General features: G+C 40.0%; 1 protein-coding gene across 1 annotated transcript in view; it reads left to right on the top strand.

Annotated features, from left to right (window-relative positions):
- NFATC4 (nuclear factor of activated T cells 4) overlaps nt 1–26,008 on the top strand; it is a 70,824-nt gene that overhangs the window by 7,700 nt on the left and 37,116 nt on the right. The window contains exons 2-5 of the mRNA XM_075276734.1: nt 8,351–9,440; nt 9,709–9,871; nt 20,731–20,930; nt 21,062–21,234. Coding sequence (XP_075132835.1) covers nt 8,351–9,440; nt 9,709–9,871; nt 20,731–20,930; nt 21,062–21,234 — 1,626 coding nt within the window. The remainder of the gene's footprint in view (nt 1–8,350; nt 9,441–9,708; nt 9,872–20,730; nt 20,931–21,061; nt 21,235–26,008) is intronic.

Genomic DNA, 26,008 nt, shown 5'->3' with positions numbered 1-26,008 from the left:
CTGCCTTATCATTATGGAGGATGTGAGGATGTTCTTAATACTTACCTCTACACTTTATAATACAAGGTTCCAGCTAAGTTTATTCTCATTTACTTATTCTGGTTGCTTATATAGTCCCAACAGCTGTGTACAGAGATTGCCACCTATCATATCATTTACTGTTCCCAAAAGAGCTCATAATCTAATCTCTTTATCTCAGGTGCTCAACACAGCCATTTCATGGGAAGCAAATTGACTTATTATTATTATTATTATTATTATTATTATTATTATTATTAACTTATTGCACACAAATAGATGCTTAGGCTATGCCCCCACATTGCAGAAGCACAGCTTTTTTGTTGCAGATTTTGCTTCAGTTTTTTGAGCCAAAAACAAGAGTGGATTTAGAAGAAGGGAAAAATACAAGAGATTAATTTATATTTCCCATACTATTTTTGACTTTGGCTCAAAAAATACACAGCAAAATCTGCAACAAAAAAAGTTGCGTTTTTGCAATGTTGAGCCTCAGGGCTCATTCACATCTGCGTTCATCTGTCCTTATTGCAGGTTTCCGTTTCCTGCATAAAACAGATGCAGGAGACGGAAGCCTGCAGGAGACTTTATCACCCATTCATTTGAATGGGTGAGAAAGCTGTCCGGCCGTGAGCGGCGGTGAGCGTTTTGCGCTCTCCGCCGCGAAACCGGGTTTTATAATCCAGACACAGAGTCGGACATGCACTACTCTGTGTCCGGATTTAAAAATCCGGTTTCGCGGCGGAGAGCCTAAAACGCTCACCGCCGCGCACGGCCGGACCCGGTCTGTGGTTTCCGTCTTCTGCCATGCAGAAGACGGAAACCATAGAACGGAGACATGAACGCAGGTGTGAACCTAGCGTCAGCCTAATACAGGATACGGCCAGGACCCCAGTCCAAAGTCTAATGATTGGTTTTACCTTAGGCATCTGCTGAGGATATATCATGCCTTTCATAGCAATATATTATTATTTACATGGAAATAGTGCTGACTTGCTACATTTCCATTGCTTAGTTTCCTGTAAAGAAATCAGATTAGGCTGCATTTGATGTGTATCAGCATTACTGTATGGGCAATGGCTGCTACAGAGAGCGATCACAAACATATATTTGTGGTTATGTGTTTTCACTCTGTTTTCAGATGTGTCAAAAGATAGTACCAGTGATGTTCCAAGCACAAACCAACCTATCACCAGATTGTGGCCTGACAACGTTTTTTCTGGTTGAAAACAAGAAAGGCTAACTGGAGTTGAATGGGCAGGCCATTGTAACTGGTTAAACAATCTGTTCATTTTACCAGTCAGTGGCAGCACCCAGTCCCCCATCCACCATTTCTTTTTTCTGATATATCTCTTTAAAGGTGAATATTGCATGGAATTTTCCCCTCAGTGTCATCCCAACCGTGAAAGTTAGTCCTGTACCATACAGTCCCCTGTACATACCGTACAGCCCCCAACCGTACAGTTAGCCCCAAATTATCAATGATCCACTGTCTTTTAGGGATTTCCATGTAATAGATATTGATGACCTAGGATAAATCATCAATATCAGATCAGCAAGGGTCCAACAACAGGTACACCCATCAATCCATTCATATCTGTTGCCATTTGCACCAGAACTGCATGGTGCATGGACTGAGAAGTAGTTGTCTCTACATTGTGAAGTGGCTGTTCTGGGATACTGTAGCTCAGCCCAGACGATATTAGTAGTAGTCAATACTGATCAGCATTATATCTATATACAGTCATCCACTAAGTTAGATTGTATACTATATATATACTATATATATACTATACTATGTATACTGTGGCTGTGTGATTGCTGGAGTGGCACGTTTATGGCACTAGAGGTTATGTGTTTCACCTTGAGAAAGTTGTATGTTTCATTTGATTTGCAGACAATTGGGCTGTTAATGAGGGTTAGTTAGCATCTAGATGGAAGGGCTCCATAAGTAAGATGTCAACCCTTCCCATCAGAACCCTGTCTGGTGAAGGCAAGCTATGCCAGGGCCTGTTGGAGCCAGAAACACATGTGTGGGTACGAACCTCTGTGTTTGTGGATATGCTGGGTAGTAGGCCCACTGAATGTGCTAGTTAGTACCCAGATGGCTCAGGATTTATTTTTGTACTGTGATGTACAGGCTGTTTTGCTGTGAAAATGTGAAGAATGAAGCTGGTTGTGGCCAGTTTTGAACTAAAACCAAAGTGTCATAGAGAGAATTTAATGGAAATTTCTGATGCGCCAACCATCTTGACCAAGACATGGCAATCCCAGGAGCTAAAATGTCACAATATATACATTATGTATAATACAGATTTATTATGTCTCTATGCCAGATCTCTGGTGGTATAAAAAGTTTAATGATGCCATGACACCCGGTGCTGAGACCCAATCACAGGCCTCAATGGTGACCTCCAATGGGCCTCCAGCTATTATACTCTGGGGTCTGAAGATACACTAAAGCATAAGAATTTCACTTTTGGCTCTATCTGAAGAAGTTACTACTAAACCAGAGAATCATTTCGTCCGAACCACCATGCGACTATGCTGTCCACTTTATTAGAACTTTCTGAAAAAGAGGCATGGCCAGGGCTATCGGTCATGGCAGATTTATCATCACATATGCCAGTGTTCTGATGTACTGTAAATAATAATTAGCATAAATTCTATATTAGCTAAGAGTTGGTCAATCTAAGCGCAAGATCTTCCGGAGCATGTGCTTATTTATGATGGGGCATGACGGTCTTGATAAATACCCCACAGCTATTGTTGTTTATTGGGGCAATCGGCCATTATCTCCCATTTTCTTTGCATCCTAATATTATAGGACTGTGTAGAACTTGTATGTTAATTTCTTTCCGGATATCTGTTGGAAAGTATACATGTGTTTAATGCATATCCTATGATTTACCATTATCTATAAAGGGGATCAGAGAAACCTTAGTTGTCTGTTTAGGACCTGTTGGGACTTTGTCACTGCTCTGAGTCGTCCGCGTGTGATGAAAGGTCTTGGGGAATGGCATAGCAGGAGTTAATGCCGTCCTTCTCTTCCTTTACTGTAAACTGTTTGCCATGTCTGTGTCTCTGCAGCTTCTCAGCTCCATCCAACCTCTTTTTATGATATTTTCTTGCCATTTATCTTTCTCTCAACCCAAGGAAAGATAGACGCAAATAGCTTCTCTATACAGAGCTATGGAATAGGTCAGCACTATATAAAATCTGGGTAACAAAGACATAACATGCGCCTTTATTCTATTCCTAGATCTCCCTGCTGGTCATATTTCTATATCTATGTCTATAGTATCCCGGATGAGTGTGTTGTTGTGTCCGGCCATTATTCATGTGGCTGGCTGCAGATCCAGGCCCTCTGTTTTCCTCTTTTTCCTTCATCCCTCTATTACTCTGGCGATTTGTCTTCCTGCCCTCCCTCTTTTACTTGTTTAGAATATCATTCTTATTTAGATATTCCAACATGTGGTACAAGTTAGTCCCTCAGAGGTTTGGCAGGCGAGCGTTGCCGTGGTGACGGTGATTTCGGCTGGCGTAGTTGGGGTTGGGGGGGTGTAATTAGGTACACATGTCCCTGAACTTCTGGATAACTTTATGGAGCTGAGGGGGAGGGATCCCATGAGCCACAGAGTGTCTGTGAGGAAAGATTTCTGCATGCTATAAAGGTCAATGAACATTCAACGTCAGCTTAAAAGAAACCAGCCCCCTCCCCTCCTCTACAGTTCTTTTCCACAGCCTACCCCTCATTTATCTCAGACTGCACCTCTGGAGCACCAAATCCACTCACACTTCTCATACGCTCAAGTCTTCACAGACCCATAGTCCAATTTCACTTGTAGCAGGTATTAGTCTGTCACTGTAGTATCACCTTCAGTATAGATAGTAACCGCGGGACTTTTACCTAGGACTAGAGGCCGACTTCATTATCTCTTTTCATCATACAGATATGTAGCTTGAGTCAGCTCTGCTACATCTCACCAATAACCTGAGAGAAATAACCTATTTCCTCTGCAGACCAGAGATATAACACACAGGCATCAGGACCTGAAGTGCGCGGCCACAAACACTTTTTCACAATTGAATTAGATATTTATCTCTGGTACATATAAACCACACAGGAGATTGCACACAGTCATAAGGATCCACAGATATCTGTCACATCTGACATTCACATATGGTCCTGTTACCGTAACAGTTGCGATACGGTCATATAAGTTTGGGTGTTCAGCTACTTTTTTTTTTTTTTAAACCTTCTAAGCATTCATTTTTATGTAGACCTTGTACCTCCATAACTAGGTTATTTTTAAAGTTATAGTTTCCTTGACTCCAGGGAGAGATACTTTACATACATTTTCACAGTAAGCATTGCCTGTAAGGGTAAGTTCACGCATAGTTTTTTGGTCAGGATTTTGAGGTCGTATCTGCCTCAAAATCCCAACCAAAAAGATGGCTCCCACTGAAATCACGATCGTCCAGAAGACACCCCCCCTCCGGACTAGGCCCATTCATTGGGCCTAATCTGGAGCAGAGTGCACGGCTGGATGCCGGTGCAGTGCACCAGATTTCAGTCGCAGCTACCCAGTTTTTTGGTTTTTGGCCTTAGGTTCTGATCCAAAAAACCCTGTGTGAACTTACCCTTATAATGTCCACATCAGCTGGTGCTCTGCAAGGGGAACCAGGAGTTACAAAAGCTAGGCTGAGGCCCCTTGCAGCAAACTTTGCAAAACAAAAAAGAAGTTTATCTCTGTGAACTTTCTGCCCCTATTATACCTTTATGGAAAACACCAGTGTTTCCACAGATGTAACTGACAAGCTGCGATTCACAAAAACACAGCTTTTCCGCAATGCGTGGATGGGATTAGCCAGAATTCCATCCACTTTGCAGGTACTTTAATTTACTGTGGCCAAAACACTGTGTTTTCGCAACATGGTGCTCCAGCCTAAAGCTTTACGCTGTGATCTAACGTCATGTACATTATGCAGGTAAATATTGGAAATGGTTTGCAAATTGTTTGTTTAAATACTGCTGTTTTGGATAGAGACCAAAGCCGGATATGCAAGACTTTGTGTCGGTCCAAAAAAATGCGTATACACAGCGGAGAGGTTGCAAATGGACACCTGTGGATTGCTTTAAAAACCCATTGAAGTGAATGTTTTGTTTGTTTGTTTTTAATGTAGATTGTGAGCCCCACATAGAGCTCACAACGTACAATTTTTCCCTGTCAGTATGTCTTTGGAATATTGGATGGAAATCCATGCAAACACGGGGAGAACATACAAACTCCTTGCAGATGTTTTTTTGGTGGGATTTGAACACCAGGACTCCAGTGCTGCAAGGCTGCAGTGCTAACCACTGAGCCACCGTGTGGCCCCATAAGTGAATGGGTTTTTAAACAGACAGTTTGCAAACCATTCCCTATCTGTTTTTCTCATCATAAGACGGATTCACCATGAATGGACACGCTAGTCTCCTCCACTGCATCATTCAATAGTTATTCAACTTTTAGTCTGCTGAAGATGAATCCTGGACTCTTATCCATTTGATCCTGGTGTAGTAGAAACCAGCGATTATACACACTTCAATGCAGGGAAACAGATTAAAACCTTTATAACTGCTGAATGATGACTGGGGTCACCAAGATGGCGGTCCTAAACCCCAATAGCAAAAGGACATGCTAAGGTCTGGAAAATACTTTAAGTTTTCAACCTAATACAATCAAAAGTTATTTCCATATTTGTATCCCATAGTACATCTAGAAACTTTGGAGGTATTGAATTAAAGTTACTACATGTAGGCCTGAAATTTGATATTCACCCTGCCACCAGTTACATCCGGAACCACTGGTGTATGACACAGATAATGCCTACAACATATTCCCTAGCGCAGGGAATGAGTGGCTATAGCTAGCACTGGAATAGAAATCTATGTCAGTTAGTTCTGGCATGAGTTATAATGAATATCCCCTGCCCCATTCCACTCTATCTACATTTGTACAATGTGGTGCGTGAGGTACGACCAGGTGTTGTGGTACACATTTATAATCCTTCTACACCAGTTTTCCTGTTTAAAGGCATTACCCCATTGGATTTTCTATATTATGCACTGTTGATAATTTACAATGAAACCAATACTTGCACCTTATAGTTCCACTGTATGGCTATTAAACAATAGCTCTCATCATCTTCTTCCCAAAAATTACAGTATGTATTCTTTCTCCTCCTGTCCTTCCAGGAAACTGCTACATTGTCTTTCTTGCCTCTTACGATTCTATTTTTTTTTCCTCTCGCAGGAATGGAAATAAAAGACACAGTTTATTTACTGTCTCACAATGCAGGAACATAATGAAATAAAAAGGGTCTAAATTTTGAGGGATGTTTCTTTCTCCATGAAATGAATAGCATGAGGCATGGCAAAGTCTTATACTCCCATGAAATGGAACTCCGTTGGCTATTTTTGGTTTCATAGAATATCACGTGCAGATAAATTGTTGATCATAACTTTTACATATCGGAACACAGAGCTCTTTGTCCTAATATGTACGCAGCTATGGGTTATATTTCTGTCTCTCCAGATTAAAGGGGACAACTACAGTCCTATGAAAAAGTTTGGGCACCCCTATTAATTGTAATAATTTTTAGTTCTAAATATTTTGGTGTTTGCAGCAGCCATTTCAGTTTGATATATCTAATAACTGATGGACACAGTAATATTTCAGGATTGAAATGAGGTTTATTGTACTAACAGAAAATGTGCAATATGCATTAAATCAAAATTTGACCAGTGCAAAAGTATGGGCACCTCAACAGAAAAGTGACATTAATATTTAGTAGATCCTCCTTTTGCAAAGATAACAGCCTCTAGTCGCTTCCTGTAGCTTTTAATCAGTTCCTGGATCCTGGATGAAGGTATTTTGGACCATTCCTCTTTACAAAACAATTCAAGTTCAGTTAAGTTTGATGGTCACCGAGCATGGACAACCCGCTCTCAAATGATCTGAAAACAAAGATTGTTCAACATAGTTGTTCAGGGGAAGGATACAAAACGTTGTCTCAGAGATTTAACCTGTCAGTTTCCACTGTGAGGAACATAGTAAGGAAATGGAAGACCACAGGGACAGTTCTTGTTAAGCCCAGAAGTGGCAGGCCAAGAAAAATATCAGAAAGGCAGAGAAGAAGAATGGTGAGAACAGTCAAGGACAATCCACAGACCACCTCCAAAGAGCTGCAGCATCATCTTGCTGCAGATGGTGTCACTGTGCATCGGTCAACAATACAGCGCACTTTGCACAAGGAGAAGCTGTATGTGAGAGTGATGAGAAAGAAGCCGTTTCTGCAAGCACGCCACAAACAGAGTCGCCTGAGGTATGCAAAAGCACATTTGGATAAGCCAGCTTCATTTTGGAAGAAGGTCCTGTGGACTGATGAAACAAAGATTGAGTTGTTTGGTCATACAAAAATGTGTTATGCATGGTGTCCAAAAAAAAGCATTCCAAGAAAAACACTTGCTACCTACTGTAAAATTTGGTGGAAGTTCCATCATGCTTTGGGGCTGTGTGGCCAATGCTGGCACCGGGAATCTTGTTAAAGTTGAGGGTCGCATGGATTCCACTCAGTATCAGCAGATTCTTGAGAATAATGTTCAAGAATCAGTGACGAAGTTGAAGTTACGCCGGGGATGGATATTTCAGCAAGGCAATGATCCAAAACACCGCTCCAAATCGACTCAGGCATTCATGCAAAGGAACAATTACAATGTTCTGGAATGGCCATCTCAGTCCCCAGACCTGAATATCATTGAACATCTGTGGGATGATTTGAAGCGGGCTGTCCATGCTCGGCGACCATCAAACTTAACTGAACTTGAATTGTTTTGTAAAGAGGAATGATCCAAAATACCTTCATCCAGGATCCAGGAACTGATTTAAAGCTACAGGAAGCGACTAGAGGCTGTTATCTTTGCAAAAGGAGGATCTACTAAATATTAATGTCACCTTTCTGTTGAGGTGCCCATACTTTTGCACCAGTCAAATTTTGGTTTAATGCATATTGCACATTTTCTGTTAGTACAATAAACCTCATTTCAATCCTGAAATATTACTGTGTCCATCAGTTATTAGATATATCAAACTGAAATGGCTGCTGCAAACACCAAAATATTTAGAAATAAAAATGATTAAGATTAATAGGGGTGCCCAAACTTTTTCATAGGACTGTATAATGAAAGCTGTATGAGAAAATGGCAAGTAATATAAAAAAACATGAGTCTGAGAGCAAGCTAACAAAGTATTTTATTTCTTTAATATTTGATATCTTTATAACACTGCAGATCTGGAATCAGATGACCCTTCACTGTGCAATGATGTGACCACAGACACCCTAACACTAAATACATCTACTACTTGTGTTACTGGAGGAGCAGTTGGTGGAATAGGATGTGTTAGTCGGGCTGGCATGCATTCACCGCCCCCCAGACGTTCTTCAGATCATGATATAAATGGAACATTCCTCAGTCAACCATCTCGGTTCATTCCACTTGGGGGATCACGCTTCCTGGAGTGTCCCAGCATACGTATTACAAGTGACTCACCATCAAATAGTGATGGAGAACAAGAAGAGCAAAGCAGAAGAGATATTTGGGATGAAAGACCACATCGTGATCAACTGTTCCTGCCCCCAGATCCATTTGGTTATCGAGACTCCTTCCTTAGCCCTAGCCCAGCAAGCAGCCATTCTTCATGGAGCATTCTTTCTTCTGAAGCATCCTCTTGTGATTCTCTAGGACAAATGTGTGAAGAGGTGGAAAGAGAGCTTAATGAAGCTGCATCTAGATTCACACTAGCTTCCCCACTTGGATCCCCCAGAGGTTCACCAAAACCCTGGAGTGTCCACAATGATGAGTTCTGGCCAAGTGGTCCTTCAGGTCCTCCAGCTTCATCTCGAGAAGAATTGCTGTCACCATATCCTCAAGGCCAAATTTCAAGGCCTACTTCACCATGTGGCAAAAGGAGGTACTCAAATTCTAATGAAGATGGTATCCACCATACGAGCTCATCTTCCCCATCTCCTTCACGCAGGGGAAGTCTGGGAGATGAAAATTTGTCTTCTGAAGCTGAGGCTTCTCCTAAACCCTCAGAGCACAACCAACAAACAATATCAAACTCACAAGAAAGAGGAGATAACATTCCACAAAAAGCCAGAAGAACTTCAGCAGAACAAACAGTTGCCCCTGTTAGGCCTGAGGAATCTTCCAGTCCTGCAAAGACTTTTTCTTCTGGAGCATCTGTATGTGTAAGTGACGAGAACAATATGATGTTCCCTCAAACCAGGAAAGAAAATGTAGGGATGGATTATTTGGCAGTGCCTTCAGCATTGGCCTGGTCTAAAGCAAGAGTTGGAGGACAAAGTCCAGTTTTTAGGTAAAAGTTAAAATACATTTGTTTTTCTGTTTTCTAATCCATCACTTAATAATAAGAAGTCCTGTTACAAAGTATTACTTAACACTAGATATGATGATGCAATATGAATATGCTAAAACTTTATTTATTCTATGGTATTAATCAAGTTATTATATTATATTTGCATAACCTTTCTTTATTTTAATATTATTACATTGTTGCTATTACTATTATACCTATGCCTTAGTTAGAATCATACTAAGGCACAGATTTGTCTTTTTTTGTGTAGATCATCCTCTTTACCACCCTTGGACTGGCCTCTGCCCTGCCAGTATGAGGGCTTAGAACTGAGAATAGAGGTACAACCCAGGACTCACCATCGAGCTCACTATGAAACAGAAGGGAGCCGGGGTGCAGTGAAGGCTTCACCTGGAGGACATCCTGTAGTCAAGGTAATATTAAATATTATAGCTGAATTTTCATATTGTATCTAATACTGGAGTACCTCCATCACTGGAAATGTCTGCACTGGGGCCTATTGCCATGCCAGCTTCTACTTGAAAAGAAGTTTAAACACAGTATTGAAGCCAGAAAATTGGCCAGATTCTGCCAAATACTACATGCCCCTGATGTATGTATACAAAAGACATGCTTAATTCCTCATGTGTGCATGTGAATGTGTGTTATATGTGTGTTTTTGTGCAGTGTGTTATGTGATCTTTAGAAGTCTCCGTAGGTATTGTTTACTACGCATTGTGAAATAATGCAGTGTCATGCTTGATGGCTTGTGAAATATTGAAACCATTTCCTTCCATTTGCTTGTTAGAAACAGACACAGTTGATATGTTATGCAAAAAAAAACAAAAACATAATACAGGACATATATATTTACACACATATGTTTTAAGTGTAATATTAAAAATTAAAGTGTAAATTAGAAAATTGGATGTGGCTCAGTACTGAACTGCTTTGTCTGCTTGCCATGACACGTTCTGTCACCTCAGCAGTCACCACTATTGAGAAATTACTACATATAGATTTATGTAATTGCCTTTAAGTTCAGTGCCAGCTATATACAGCCATATACATCCAGGACTGCCAGTCATGCAAACATTACTACCTCTTCACTACTTACCAATCACAGTGCCATACCTTTGCATTGCGGCAGTGCTCGGCATTGCAGCTCAGCCCATTCACTTGAATGGGAATGAGTTATGAACAGACCATATAACTAAAATGGACATGGCACTCAAAGAGCATCATTGCCACCTCAAACAACTGATCCGCGTAGTTTCCAAGTGTTGGACCTCTGCTGATATTGAATTGATGACCCATCTTAAAGATAGATCATTGATTAATAAGTCTGGGATAATCCCTTTTAATAATGGTATTGTATTGTAGGAGTCCTAAGTGGAGAGTATCTATTGTGATATTCTTTTTAGTTCCATTACTTCTGTGCACATGTATGCTTGAACCCACAAGCTTGCATTGTGCAAATGTATGCCAAAAAGAGTCTTGTTATCCTACGCTAGGATAAAATGGTTGGCCACTTTTACGTTGTGGCGCTCTTGACTCTTATGAGCCACCCGCATTCTGTCAGTCATCTGTGTGTTCTGCCAGTATGTTGCTGTATAGGAAGCTGAGTGACATTATGGTCATATGGTCCTCTAGCCACTTGCATATTATGGAGGGGAGCACAGTCAACGCAAACCCAGAGTCCGGTCAGAATGAGGGCGGGGTGCCATTACATACATGTACATATAGAACATGCGGTCAAGAGCACCATATAATAAGTGGCAAGTTCTACTCTAATACACCTCAATTGATTGTAAATCAAAAGTGAAAATGGCCAACACTTTAGGTTTTCAATATTGCAAAGCAACTGATATATATATATATATATATATATATATATATATATATATATATATATATATATATATATATCCATGTGAAGGCTCCCATACACATGTATTTTGCCAAAATGAGCGCGCGTTTACTCCATGTGAGCGGGCCCTGACACTGTTAGAGCTCCAAGGAAACTATCTATCCAATTTCTAGCTCTCTAAGGCAAACATGGTCGAAGCTATGTCAAAGTGAAAGTGAAATGTATGTCTATGGGAAAACGGATGGAAAGCAGTGGATACAAGATCTGAGTTTAACCATATACTGCAACGCTGCCACTTGTTTTTATGCATTTTAACATTTAAAACGCTCCAAAAATTACCGTTTTTTTGGTCAAAAAGTTCTTGTCCAGAAACACGCAACTACTGTATATTGCAAAGCGTAATGGTTTTGTAGGAAAATTAGCCGGTTTTGCTGACTCATAAGTGCTACAGCTTTTGTTTTTTTGGGTTTTCTTTATAAAAAGTCACCAAAAGTGATCCTTTTAAGGGAGCAGAATGCCACACCTACATTGTGTTGGAACTAGAAGAAGCAATGATGGGGTTGTTATCTTCTTCATATTATGCCAGTGGCAGTAATAATTGGCACTGCCAACTATAAAATTTGAAGAAAAATTTATGACACACTATCAGCAAGTCTGGCTTGCCAGTTGAAAAAGCAAGAATGTACTCTGAAATGGAACGGATTCTATGACTTAGCACTTAGCAGGCAGAAAAGAACCTTGATTATTCTGTATGGGGAGCAGATGCCACTACAAAATTGTGTTGGTTGAGTGACAGTTTAGAGAATCTGGAAAAAAAAATTGGGGCACACTATTAGCGTGCCTGGCCAGCCTGTAGCTGAGACTAAGAGGATAAGTTCCTCAGAATGCATCAGTTGTTCTACTTCCTCCCGTACTTTAAGGGATGATACCCTTCATTATATTATTTTAATGGCATTCTTGTTGTTCGTACACAAGATGGAATAAAAGCTGTTTTATTCACAAGACCTGGGATGCTGGATCTTTTACTTTACTTTTTCCTGTGGATTGTTTTCCCTGACCGGAGGGGTTGACCTGTTGCATCCATTGCATTGTCTTCACAAGAGAGACCTATAACTATTGAAGATTGATAACGTCCAAACTTGAGTGGGCTGTATACAGTCCTTAAAGGGGTTTTCCCATCTACATAATTATTTTTTAATTTGTAGGTGATTAAAAGTTCAACATTTTTGCAATTATAAGTAGTTAAAAATTCTGCAGAGTTTTAAAGATTTTCTCTAACTTTCTTAGTGGTCACAGTCTGTTATCTTGATCTGTTGCCATGGATACGACCACCAATGCAGAAACTTTCTAAGGTCAGAAAATCAGCCATGATGTCCTTATTGTGGCCGGGATATCTTCTCATACATGTAGTGACCCTGCCTGATAACCCGGATACAATAAGAAAATCATGGCTGGGTTTCTGACAAGTCCCAGACCATAGAAAGATTCTGCATTAGTGGTCGTATCCATGGCAACCAATCAAGACAACAGACTGTCACCACTAAGATGGTTAGAGGAAATCTTTACAACTCTGCAGAATTTTTAATTACTTATATTTGCAAAAATGTTTAACTTTTAATTATCTACAAATATAGATATGATCATGTACCTGGGAATACCCCTTTAACCTCTTTAAAGTTGCAGACCTGCCAGAGGGCTAGGTAGACTTCTGTTTACTGGAGATGTAGTATCTCACAACAGTGACTACACCCCTCACATTTTTGTAATTATTTCATTATGTATTTTCATGGGACAACACTCCTGATAGTCTCTAGGGGTGTAGGCATTAATAGCTGTGTGTTGATTGATTTCGATGGCACCTGACTACTTTAGATTGTATCAACGCGTCATATATTCAGTGTTGTCAAATGAAAATATAATTAAATAATTGCAAAAATGTTAGAGGTCTACACACTTTTGTTAGGTACTGTACATACCTTTATGGACAATGGAGTGGTGGTGGAGAAAAAGCAGATGGAGGTGATGATGATGATGACTATGTGCTAAGTATGGATGTGGCCTGCCTACAAAGACTATCATGGGAAGTAGGAATAGAATGGTCCTTATCACTTGGTGTCACTGCCATTTTTTATTTTGCCAAATGAGCTGGTGACATCATTTCATGTGGTAACGGAGAGACGTACAAGTACAAAGACAGTGCAGAAAGACAGTATGGTAAATTACATGTTAGAACAGAGGCGGAGGAGGAGAAACACACAGAACCCTGATTCAATTATTGTGGTTCTCTGATTTAAAAAATGTCTTTATTCTCAGGAGACACAACAACTCTACATCTACTGTCAAGGCTGTCAAGATCAGAAATAGTTTTACTGTGCCTGTTGCCATACACATTCTTATTGTTAGTACTTGCTGAAGTATTTCCTACTACTACTACTTTTCTGATTCAACAATTCTGACACAGTATTTGGTTCTTTTTTTTTATTTTTTATTTTTTTTTTACAAAAAACTTTATTTCAAGAAAAATAGCAAAGCACTAAGAGGGTGACCTGATCAGTGACTACTAAATTAGAACTGTGTCAGTCAGCTTATATACATACACTGATGGGAACCCTGATGATATGGGGTTGTTTCACAGCCAAAGGCATTGGATTTTGATCAGGATCAATGGTGGTCACATTGCAGAGTCATATGTGAGTATCCTACAAGATGAGTTATTTCATACAGTCGAGTACTGAAATATGGGTCTGAAAAGGATGATATTGTATTCCAGCTGGACAACGAACTGAAGCATACATCGACATTAGCAAATAAACGGTTAGAACTTTGGACTTAAAGGCTCCATACCATTCACTACAGCTTGGAAAGTGAGACTACCATCATTTTAAAGACAATGATCTTGGCTATCTCATACATAAATTTACTTGCAACTTATCATATGATTAGTTATGAAGATTCTTGTCATATAACTGCTTTGAAACTGTTTTGCTCCTGGTAGTAGAAAAATATTTTTTCGTCTTGTATACTGCAAATTACAATGAGTTCTCATATTCCCTAATATCTCAGTATGTTATTAGGTTGATTCCCAAGCAAAAGGTCACTGGTTCAAATCAAGGATCAGTCATGAAGACGATTTCCCAAGAAAAGAGAAACAGTATCATCCAGCTAATCGATAGTAGTCTCTTTGTGAAGAAAATTTCCAAGCTGTGGAAATGTGAGTGCGATGACAACTGGAAGAATACAAAATGAAGTATGTCCATCCTTTAAACAGTCGACTCATCATGAGATCTATCAGTTCTGATGCGACAAACATGACAGTGGGGGTGGCTCAAATGCTTTGTAATAGTGACATCACAGACATCCATGCAAGCACTGTGTGACATGTGTTACACAAGTCTGGAATGATGGCCCGAAAAAAGGTGGAGAAGTCTCAACTTCAAAATTGTCATAAGAAGCATCAGCTCAAGTTTGCAAAAAAAAGTTCAAAAAGTGGAAAGTAGAAGATTGGAAACAGGTGAATTGGAGCAATGAGATGAAAGTCAATAAACTGGCCTCTGTTGAGTCTGGAAGAAACAAGGGAAAAGAGGACTAATGGATCAAAAATTTAAGGAACTGTCAAGTTTGTTGGAGGAACCCTGATGATATGGGGTTGTTTCACAGCTAAAGGCATTGGATTTTGATCAGGATCAATGGTGGTCTCATTGCTGAGCTATATGTGAATATCCTACAAGATGAGTTATTTCATACACTTGAGTACTGAAGTATGGGTCTGAAAAGGATGACATTGTGTTCCAGCAGGACAACGAACTGAAGCTTACATCGACATTAGCAAATAAATGGTACAATGAGGTAGAGGTGCTGGATTGCTTCCCAGACCCCCTATCCAATCAAACACTTGTGGGCAGAGTTGAAGAAAAAACTGTATGTGTTCCCAAGTGAGTTGGCAAGTATGCACCAACAGTGGGAACATGTAGAAGAGACCTGAGATCACATTTTGGTCAAGACATTCATGAATCTGATCCAGAGCATGCCAAGGCAGTGTGGAAAGCCAAGGATGGATTTACAAAATAATAAGAATTAAAATTTAGATTTTTGAGGAGCAAAACCGTAGCAATGCAATTTTAGCAAAACTAATTATATGCTAAATAGTTACAAAGTGAAATGTATATATGAGATAACCAAGATGATTGTCTATAAAATAATGATAGTCTCACATTCAAAGCCATAGTGGATGGTGAGATATGGCGCCTGAAAGTCAAAAGTTCAAAACATGGTCACCCTTTTGTTTGTCAGCGTATTTTTTATATATTTTTTTTTTTGCCATTAAAATAGCAGCAGTTTGGTTTTGGAAATCGCATCATGTTCACTATGTGTATTTTCAAGCAATGTATGGATGGGATTCTCTAGAATCCCAATCACTTTGCAGGACTGTAAAACACCTTGTTTTTTTTCTGCGTTGTTTCCACCACAGCCAAATCGCAGCTTCTACGCCACGTGGGGCCCCCGGCCTTAGACAGATTTTTCACTTCTAATAAAATTAATTAGATTTGACTAAACTGTTCTACTCATAAGATTCTATAGCTCTATTGCTTGCAATTGTAAGTTTTTCAGAACTCTGTGTCTTGTAGTGAGAGGAAACACAAATCTACCTGTACAACCACCATTACTGCAATGCCCTAGATCATGCTTACTGCACCTTATATAGTATATAAGATATAAGTACTATAAGTTGTCCACCTACCACAGACTATTTGCTGAAAGTCAAGTGGCTCCAAAACGTCATAGTTATTAGCAAGATACTGTGCCTGCAACCATTTTAGTTTGTCCAGGACAAATTGCCATTTGTTCAGTTCTGTTAAAAACTAAACAATTTGAAATATTCTGGTAAAACCGGGCTCGTAACATATACATCCATCTCTACTTGCTATCCATTTTTTTATTCTTAAAGGGGTTGGCCACTTTCAAACCAATATTGAGAGATAAATGTTATTGTTTGTGTAATAAAAAGATATACAATTTTCCAATATACTTTCTGTATCAATTTCTCACAGTTTTCTAGATCTCTGCTTGTTCTCATTCATTCTGTTACTTCCAGTGGATACAATTCTGACCATGATCATGTGATGTTTGGTCCATAGTCATGCGATGCATGAGTCAATACATGGGGTGTGATATTGTTTGAATAAAGAAAATTCCTATTATGCTTTATTTGGTTGCCGGCAGACTGGACTGCTCTCTCTCTCTCTCTCTCTCTCTCTCTCTCTCTCTCTCTATACATATATATATATATATATATATATATATATATATATATATATATATGTAGATCTGCTGTGAGGAGGGTATACTGGGTTTGGATGAAAAACTGCTAAGAGGTGCGGTGGGATGATACTAGGAAGGACCATCTATTAAAACACTTACCCTCCCACAACCAGGAAATGTAAACCAGAAATATTGCATTAACTTGAAAATATGAGGAATGGTAAAAATGATGCAAAGACACATAAAGATACTCATGTCTATACAGTATACTTATGTATGTTCCTTTATATTACAGGCATTTCTTGCCTTTAATCATGTTTTCTTAGTCTCTGAAAACCCTTTTAAGTGTAACTGAGTATGACCACAGCTATAGATGTTTACCATACAGTATGTCAAAAATTACATATTTTTATAACACATGTTCTAAACATCAGTAAAAAAAAATGCTCCATACTAAAACTTGTGTAAAAACATTGCTAGCAGTTTTCGATAGAACCTGTTTTATGTAAGAATTTTCCTAAATTGACTTCTTTAAAGAAAGTCATATGATATAATATATAGTTTTGATGTGGTTTTAAAATGTGACAGTGATGCAGCTTCCTGCCATGTTAGCAGTATATGTGCAGTGTGGATAAATAGCTTTAGGGGGGGTCTCCCAGATTTACCCTTCCCACCCCATGTAAGGCGTGTGGTATATAGAAGGTAGCACCAAGCTACCTACCAAGCTACTAGTCTCTTATTAGACAGAGAAGACTGCTTACTGTATAGTGCTAAAGATGTTAGAATCTTTGTGCCTTTCGTGTATAGTAATCCAAGCCTGGAAGCAATGTCTATCAGCTTGTATATCTAGGAGGTGGGGGTTAGCACTGTGGGTAAGGAACAGACTCTAGCATTGTAAAGCTCATTGGGTGACAAGATGATTCCCAGCTGCTCTTCTCATCTTTCCCACGCTTGCATTCTTACATATAGTACAGTTATGGCTCTAAAAGAATACTAATGCTTACTTGTGCTTACTTAAATATGTAGCTCATAATCTACATCATCCTCTTGTTGTCTCTAGTACATCTATGATGCCCCCCCCCCCCAAAAAAAAAACTTTATTAAAAAGAATAGTAGAAAGTTAAAAGATAAAGTATACACATTAAAGAAAAAGAAGATTTCTACAGTACCTTGGTTATTCTGATGGCTGGGGATGTCAGTGGTGGGATCTTCATTATTCACTAATCCCAAGTAAATCCCATGCTGCCCAAATTTGGGGACACCTGGTGCATTGAGTTGCAATTCTGCCTCTCCACACCTCTCATCACTTTTTTAGACAGTGGGCAGAGTTGGGTGTGGATCTGGATGAGCTGGGACGCAGACCTCCCAGTCCACCAGATTTAGTATAACTCACGCAAGAAAACTGGCATGAGTTATACCACAAATCTGCACCAGCTCCTGGTTGGCATAGATCTGCGACCTGGCACATCTACATGCAATAGAATTACTAAGAGGCTGGAGCACCTGGTGGGAAATTAATTGTTGAGACTGGCATAAGGAGCGCTAGTCTTAATAAATTTTCTCCTATGAGTATGTTGGGCATTCCATTTGAAAATAGGCATTGTTGTAGAATTGGACATGTACCGTACTTGTGGCTATAAGAGGAAATAATTCTGTAGTAATATATGGCCAAAGAGCATAATGAACAATTTCACAGGATTAAGATCAGGCCTTCACACCAGATTGTGCAAACTATGTGGGAGATTTATAAAGACTGGCATTATTAAAGGCTCACTCTCCGCCAGGCCAGGCATCAGCAGGGAAATCTATGCCCATATGGCTTCATGATCCTCAAGGTGCATAGTCGTGCTGGAATGTGATATGTTACCTTCTATGGTATAGCATTAAACAATTCAAAACGTAATAAAGGTTGATGTTCAAAGGAAAATGTAACAAAATAAATAATGAGAAAAACCTAAAACTAGGATCTTAATTCTGGATTTCCTCCAATTAAATTAGGTAACTGGTGTAAAGCACACACCTTGTGATGTCACTATTGCCACTAGGAATAGTGACGTTGCAAGGTGTATGATTTACATCAGTTACCGATTTTTAAAGCTCCACGTTGCAGAAACACAGCTTTTTTGTTGCAGATTTTGTTGTGGTTTTTTGAGCCAAAGTCAGGAGTGGATTGAGCAGAAGGAACACATATAAGAGCTTCCTATATATTTCCCATTCTTTTTTTTAGCCACTCCTAGGTTTGGCTCAATATAGAAAGGATCCTTGAGATGTGAATACCCCTTTAACAGGGTAGAACTAGCAGCCAAAAAAAGTAAAGCATTACATTGTTCCCACTGACATCAAGTGGCTTTCTATGTAATGTGTGGACATGAAAGGTCAGTGGTCATTGTAGCTAATACTTGGCTTGATTAAGGTTAAACATATGTGAACACTGACATCGATTGACACTGCACTTGTCAGAAATTAAGAGTCATGTTTCCAGAGGATCTTTTAGTACAGTGGTTCTTAGCCAGGTTTCGATCGAACCCTAGGCCCTATGCACGGTTCATTTTGTGTACCAGTAATAAAACATATACCTATGTCTTGAATTTGGAAATAAATGATATTTGATTTATAACTAAAGAAGGGTTCGGTGCATATGAAACTGGTGGGTTTGGTACCTCAAACAAGGTTAAGAATCACTGTTTTAGTAGAATAGACAAGGACTTTGGCTTGTAAACTGAATGATCAGATCTTAGTTCAGAAAATAACACATTTAACAATGACGATAACCAAATGTGGTAAGAAGACAAATTTGGAAATATCGTAGAAAGAAAATGAAGACATCCCTATTTGCTATGTGCAGCAATATTCTTGATACTAAGGCCACAAGTAGCAAGACACAGCATTCTTCTCTGCTTTTCTGTGTTTTTCATTTTTGACTCCCCCAACACATATATATGTCTATGCTAAAAAAAAAAAACAGTGTCTTTTATATCTAAAGTTTTCACAGATGCACCTTTTTTTCTAAGCTTTTTTAGTAGTGGATATTTAATAAATAGGCGCAGTACCTTGATAAATGTTGAGCACAGGTTATTTATTTATGGTGCGCTTTTCTTTGGCCACATGTATGTTGTACTTATTTTTCTAAAAAGTTGCAATTGCGTAATTTCATCCAAAATGTATCACAAGGAATTGTGACTCCAATGCAATGTGTTTTTTGTTTTACGTTGTCCATTTACTGGAGTGCATTTTCTCTTTAAAAAAAAAAAGCTTTTTAAAGAAAGAGCTTTATATATAAAGAGCAGCAAACAAATAAGTCCCCAAAAAGACACCATTTACATAATGTTTGGATGAAATTAAATGAAATCCTTTTCACTTAGCCAGGATGTTAAAATGCTGTGTTTGTGCAATATGGGACCTCAGCCTTAACGCTGAGGCCCTATGTTGCGAAAATGCAGCTTTTTTTGTTTAGGGTGCATTCACGCAATGTATTTTGGCACGTAATGTGGCACGTAGATGACGCAGGCCGTATATGCTCCCATTGATTTCAATGGGAGCCGTGACCGTATACGCGGCGCTATTTTGCGGCCGTGATTTTGCGGCGGCCGCAAAATAGCGCCGCGTATACGATCCCAGCTCCCATTGAAATCAATGGGAGCGTATACGGTCTGCAAAAGCTCCCGCGCCGTCTACGTGCCACATTACGTGCCAAAAGACATCGTGTGAATGCACCCTTGTGGCTTTTTTGAGTCAAAGTCAAATGTGCATTGAGCAGAAGACAGAAAACATATTAGTACTTCCTATATGTTTTCTATTCCTTTTGTAGCCATTTTTGTCTTTGGCGCAAAGAAATGCTACAAAATCTGCAACAAAAAAAATTGTGTTTCTGTTACCTGGGGCCTCACCCTAAGGTAGATTTTTTACAATTATGATTGGTCCATGAAACATGGCCCACATAATGGCCACATTTCTTTGACCAACAGGTGTTGAGATGTGTTTTCTAGCCTGACTGCAGATCTACACTTCTACATGCAAATGGTGCTATTACTATAAAACATTAGACCTGCGGTCAGATGAGAGCTCACAGGCCATGCTCTGTGACTGGACACAGATTTCTGAAAGCAGCTTAATATATCTATTTTTTCATAACTCAGTAAGATGAACTAATGTTATCATTTGCAGCTTTTAGGATACAATGAAAAGCCACTTACCCTTCAGATGTTCATTGGCACTGCAGATGAGCGCAATCTGAGACCCCATGCCTTCTACCAAGTTCATCGGATCACAGGAAAAATGGTAGCTACGCCCAGTTATGAAGCACTTGTGGGAAGCACCAAAGTTTTGGAAATGTCGCTTCTGCCCGAGAACAACATGTGTGCCAAGTAAGTTACATACTATAAACAAGTGAATGTAATTTATAAAGAATATACATTATATCTAGAAAAAAAATTATGGAATCAATTTAACTTATTTTATATACTAGTAATGGATACTGTACATATCTGTGTTTCAGTATAGACTGCGCTGGAATATTGAAACTTCGGAATTCAGACATCGAGCTCAGGAAGGGCGAGACAGACATTGGTCGCAAAAATACACGTGTCCGCCTTGTGTTTCGGGTACACATTCCACAAGGAGGAGGAAAAGGCATCTCTCTACAAGTGGCTTCTATACCTATAGAGTGCTGTAAGTAAAGATTATAGATACTACAAGACAACACATTATCATTAACAAGGCTGTGTCTATCGGGGGTGCAGAAGGTCCAGCTACACCGAAGGTACAAGAATATAACTATGGATGTAAGACATGTTGGTGAACAGTGAGTCAAAGGAAGATGACAACAGAAAACTGACTACAGCATAAATAATATGCCAAAAACTGTAGCGCTGTATAGTCACTGCAAAGTGGAAGGGATTCACAAGAATCTTATCCACACATTGCAGAAAAATATGCGAAGCGGAAACACTATAATTTCCAAAGCCACTGAGGTTTTGTAAATCACAGCATGTCAATTATACCTAAGGAAATGGTGGTGGTTTCCCTATGGGTATAATGGAAGGACAATGGAAGAAAAAAGTCTGCAGAGGAAACCACTATGGACTTTCTGTGAAAAGCACTGCAGGAAAAACTGATGTGCTTGTGCTGCGGTTTTTCCTGTTGCCTTTTATTGCTGCGGCTTTATACATGGTGCCTTAGCCTTTATGTAGATTTAGGTGATCAGCTATATAAATTGAAAATATTTGACCATGGTTGAAACTATCTGTCCTCATTGTAAATAGGAAAGGCAGCTCTGATGGAAATGTTTGGCTTTTTTAAGCATGGTAAACAAGTTGTACCTTAAAGAGGACCTTTCACCATATCTGGGCACATGCAGTGTTATATACTGCCGGAAAGCTGACAGTGCGCTGAGTTCAGCACACTGTCGGCTTTCCCGATCTGTGCCCGGTGTGAACAGCTTACTGTCCGGTACTGTAGCTCTTCTATGGTCAGAAGGGCGTTTCTGACCATTAGCCAGAGACGTCCTTCTGCCTCGCGGCGCCTATCACACTGTGCTGTGGAGCGGGGAGGAACGCCCCCTCTCTCTCCTGATAATACTCGTCTATGGACGAGCGCTGTGAGCAGAGGGAGGGGGCGTTCCTCCCCGCTCCACAGCACAGCGTGATAGGCGCCGCGAGGCAGAAGGACGTCTCTGGCTAATGGTCAGAAACGCCCTTCTGACCATAGAAGAGCTACGGTACCGGACCGTAAGCTCTTCACACCGGGCACGGATCGGGAAAGCCGACAGTGCGCTGAATTCAGCGCACTGTCAGCTTTCCGGCAGTATATAACACTGCATGTGCCCAGATATGGTGAAAGGTCCTCTTTAAAATTGACCTTTCATGTCTTCAAGTACATGTGGTTTTATATACTGTTCCAATGCTTATAGTGCACTGAATTCAGCGCACTGTCGGCCTTTCCTTTATGTGCCTCGGGGCTGGAGATATCAGTGCTGTTATAACAGTCAAGCTGGGCTGTGAGGAACGTCCCTCCTGACAGTACTGTCCGTAGCTCTGTACTGTCAGAGGGGGCGTTCCTTACCACCTAGCGATGACACTAAGCTGTGAAGAACGTCTCCCAGTAGAAGTCTATGGACGAGTACAGTCGGTAGGAGGGGGGTCGTTCCTCACAGCCCAGCTAGACTGTCAGGAACGTCCTTCTGACAGTAGGCAGAGATCGGTAACAACACCGATATCTCCAGCCCTGGGGCACATAACGGGGAAGCCGACAGTGCGTTTGAATTCAGGCTTTCTAGCGGTGTATAAAACCGCATGTGCCTGAGGACATTAAAGGTCCTTTTTAAATGTATTCTTATTGCGGATTAAGAACAACTTCATGTTGCTTTGTACATAATTAGATTCCTAAGAGTATTTATTACTACACATTTGCAATGATGTCTAACAGTCTGAATGAGGAAGACATAAACATAATATCATTCTTGCCAAAGTTACACCTTGATCCCTTACTTCAGCAACTGGATCTTGTAAGTGATACCTTATGTCGGTAGCTACATGGTGCAATGACAAAATTATTTCAAGAGCTTGGCCAGTTTCAGATCAATTTCATGTGATATGCGCGTATCACATTGAAAGCAATAGGTAAAAAACCCTCCCATTGATTTCAATGGGTAGCGCCCATATGCCGGCACCCATTCAAGTCAATGGGATCTGTTTTTTACACCGCTCACTCTGAACGAGTTTTACGTTCAGAATGAGCAAGCGTAAACTCCGTGTGCAGGCTCCCTAAAGTTGAAAAGTGCAAATAGGCAGTAATAAATGCTAAAAAACAATGCAAAACAGAACAAACGTACTGGGGGAAATGTATCATGCCTTAGTATTATTAGGCATGAAAAAGTGCAACTTTTTTCTCTTTTACATCACTTTTGCCATCCAATTGTGGTTGGCACAGACAGGGCTCTATCAGCTGTGTGATAAAACTGCTTTTTACTAGAATAAATGATCCATCAAATCTCAATATATATTCCCTACGGGCTGATCTGGCAGCAATGATCAGGAATGGATGTGCCTGTTCGTCTGATGCATTTACATGCAGCAGATCATTGTTGGAATGAATCACTTAAGCACACACAGTTTGCATTCCTCGACAGCACAATGCTCCGTTTACAGGGTGATATGCTACTGGCAAAAGTGATTATTTAGGCTGCATAAAAAAATGCAATCACCCGTCAATCAAACGTTCACCCAACGTTGGGAACAGGCATTCGTAGAAATGCTTTTTCCTGATAACTGGCCTGATCATTACCCCATGGAAAAGCATCTTAAGAGCACCCTCAGGATGGTTCAGTGATCTGTCATGTAGTTCTAGCCTAAATCAGATCAAAATAGCATAAATTTGCTGAAGAAAAATACTCCTACAATTCACAAGCTGAAAAAATAGTTTTAGAAGATGAAGAAGGAGCAAGAGTGTTGACAAATATAAAGGAAAGGCGTGGAATGGAGCAAGCAGACCACATATTTGAGCAATAAATCGTTACTTGTTTCCATGCTCAAATACATTATTTAATTTTGCATCTCTCAGAAAACATAACTGTATTAGGCTAGGGCCCCACGTTGCAAAAATGCAGGATTTTGCTCACATTAGAAATGCTGCGGCAAAAAACGCCATACTTTACAGTACCTGCAAAGTGTATGGGATTCTGGCTAATCCCATCCATACATTGCAGAAAAATATCTGCAGCGGAATTGCTCTTTCCATGTAGATAAAATATGGATAGAAAGTCTGCAGAGAAAAACGCTGTGGATTTCTGTGAAAAACACTGCAGAAAAAAATGTGATGCATTTCCAGCATGTTTTTTTCTGCAGTTTTTCAGCTGTGGCTCACTATGTGGTGTATTCAGATGCAGCTGTTTTACTATATCTTGTGAAATGCATTAACTGGCCATGTGATTTTTACAGACAAAGCACATTTACTGTATCTTACATATTTAACATGCAGCTCCTCAACCACAATGCATGAATACACTACTAACTAGAGATGAGCGAGTAGTACTCGATCGAGTAGGTATTCAATCAAATACTACGGTATTTGAAATACTCGTACTCGATCGAGTACTACTAGCTGTTCGAAGTTAAGATTCAATGCAGAACCAGCGTTGATTGGCAGAATGCTATACATTGCCAATCAACGCTAGTTCTTCTATTACCTTTAGAAGTCTTCTCCCTGCGCAGCGTCCCCGCGTCCTCTTCCGGCTCTGAATTCACTCTGCCAGGCATCGGGCCTGGGCAGAGCCGACTGCGCATGTCCGCTTGTAGTGCGGGCATGCGCAGTCGGCTCTGCCCAGGCCCGATGCCTAGCAGAGTGAATTCAAGGCCGAAAGAGGACACGGGGACGCTGCGCAGGGAGAAGAATTCAGCCCGACCCTCACTCATGGACTTGGTAAGTAGAATTTGATCAAATGTTGCGTACCCCTGAAACGAGCATTTCCCCCCATAGACTATAATGGGGTTCGAAACCCGTTCGAACAGTCGAACAGTGTGCGGTTGTTCAAATCAGATTTCGAACCCCGAACATTTTAGTGTTCACTCATCTTTACTACTAACCAGTTCTGTGCAGTGTTTTGACCACTGCTTTTTCGCACCATGAGGCCTTAGCCTAAGAAATTTATGAAGGGGTGTAGTGAACATTAGTTTCCCAAAAGTGAATATGTACATAGGGTATACCTTAAATGCTAAGGACATTTTTGACAACATTATCGGGGACTTATTAATTTATTTTTTAAACACTTAATTTTTTATTTTTTTTTACTACTACTACTTTTACTTTTCTATCTTTTTATCCCAGTAGGGGAGTTGAACCAGCGATATTCTGATCAATGTTTGAGTAGCATTTTAACTTTTTATAACATTCTCTTAACCCCAGGTACTGGAGGAATGCAGCCTCCTATGCTGTAGTCTAGAGCTCTTGGTCCTAGCAGGGTTAAGAGTGGACTGTCTGAATGTATATATAGTTAGCCAACGGTCCAGAAACAGTTAAGCAAATATAGTGTGCGCATTAATAATCCCACAAACTGCAACAGGTGGTGTATTGTGCATTAGCAGAATGCTACAAGTCATATACTTAAAGGGTTGTAGAAATTCTAATATTGAAATCGAATCCTTTGCAAAGGCTATCAACATTACATCTGTGGGGGTCCAACAGCCAAGACTTTATAAAATGAGTTGTTCCGGAACAGCACATTTCCTGGTAGTACTGCAAAGACGGGAATCCAGCATACACCAGGCGTTGAGTCAATAAAAACTTTCAATCTTTATTCTTGAATTCATATAAAATAGACCTCATATCCACGGGGAGAGATGGCAGGTCAAGGCGTACTACTGACCGCTACGTGTTTCGGAACTATGTTCCTTCCTCATGGCATGTAGACTAAAAAAAAAAAAAAACCCGACTTAAAAACATCCTAAGT

This window comes from Leptodactylus fuscus, chromosome 1 (assembly GCF_031893055.1).
Source record: "Leptodactylus fuscus isolate aLepFus1 chromosome 1, aLepFus1.hap2, whole genome shotgun sequence".
NCBI classification, from domain to species: domain Eukaryota; kingdom Metazoa; phylum Chordata; class Amphibia; order Anura; family Leptodactylidae; genus Leptodactylus; species Leptodactylus fuscus.
The sequence above is the reverse complement of the archived record's forward strand: the minus strand, read 5'-3'. Positions and strand labels throughout refer to the sequence as shown.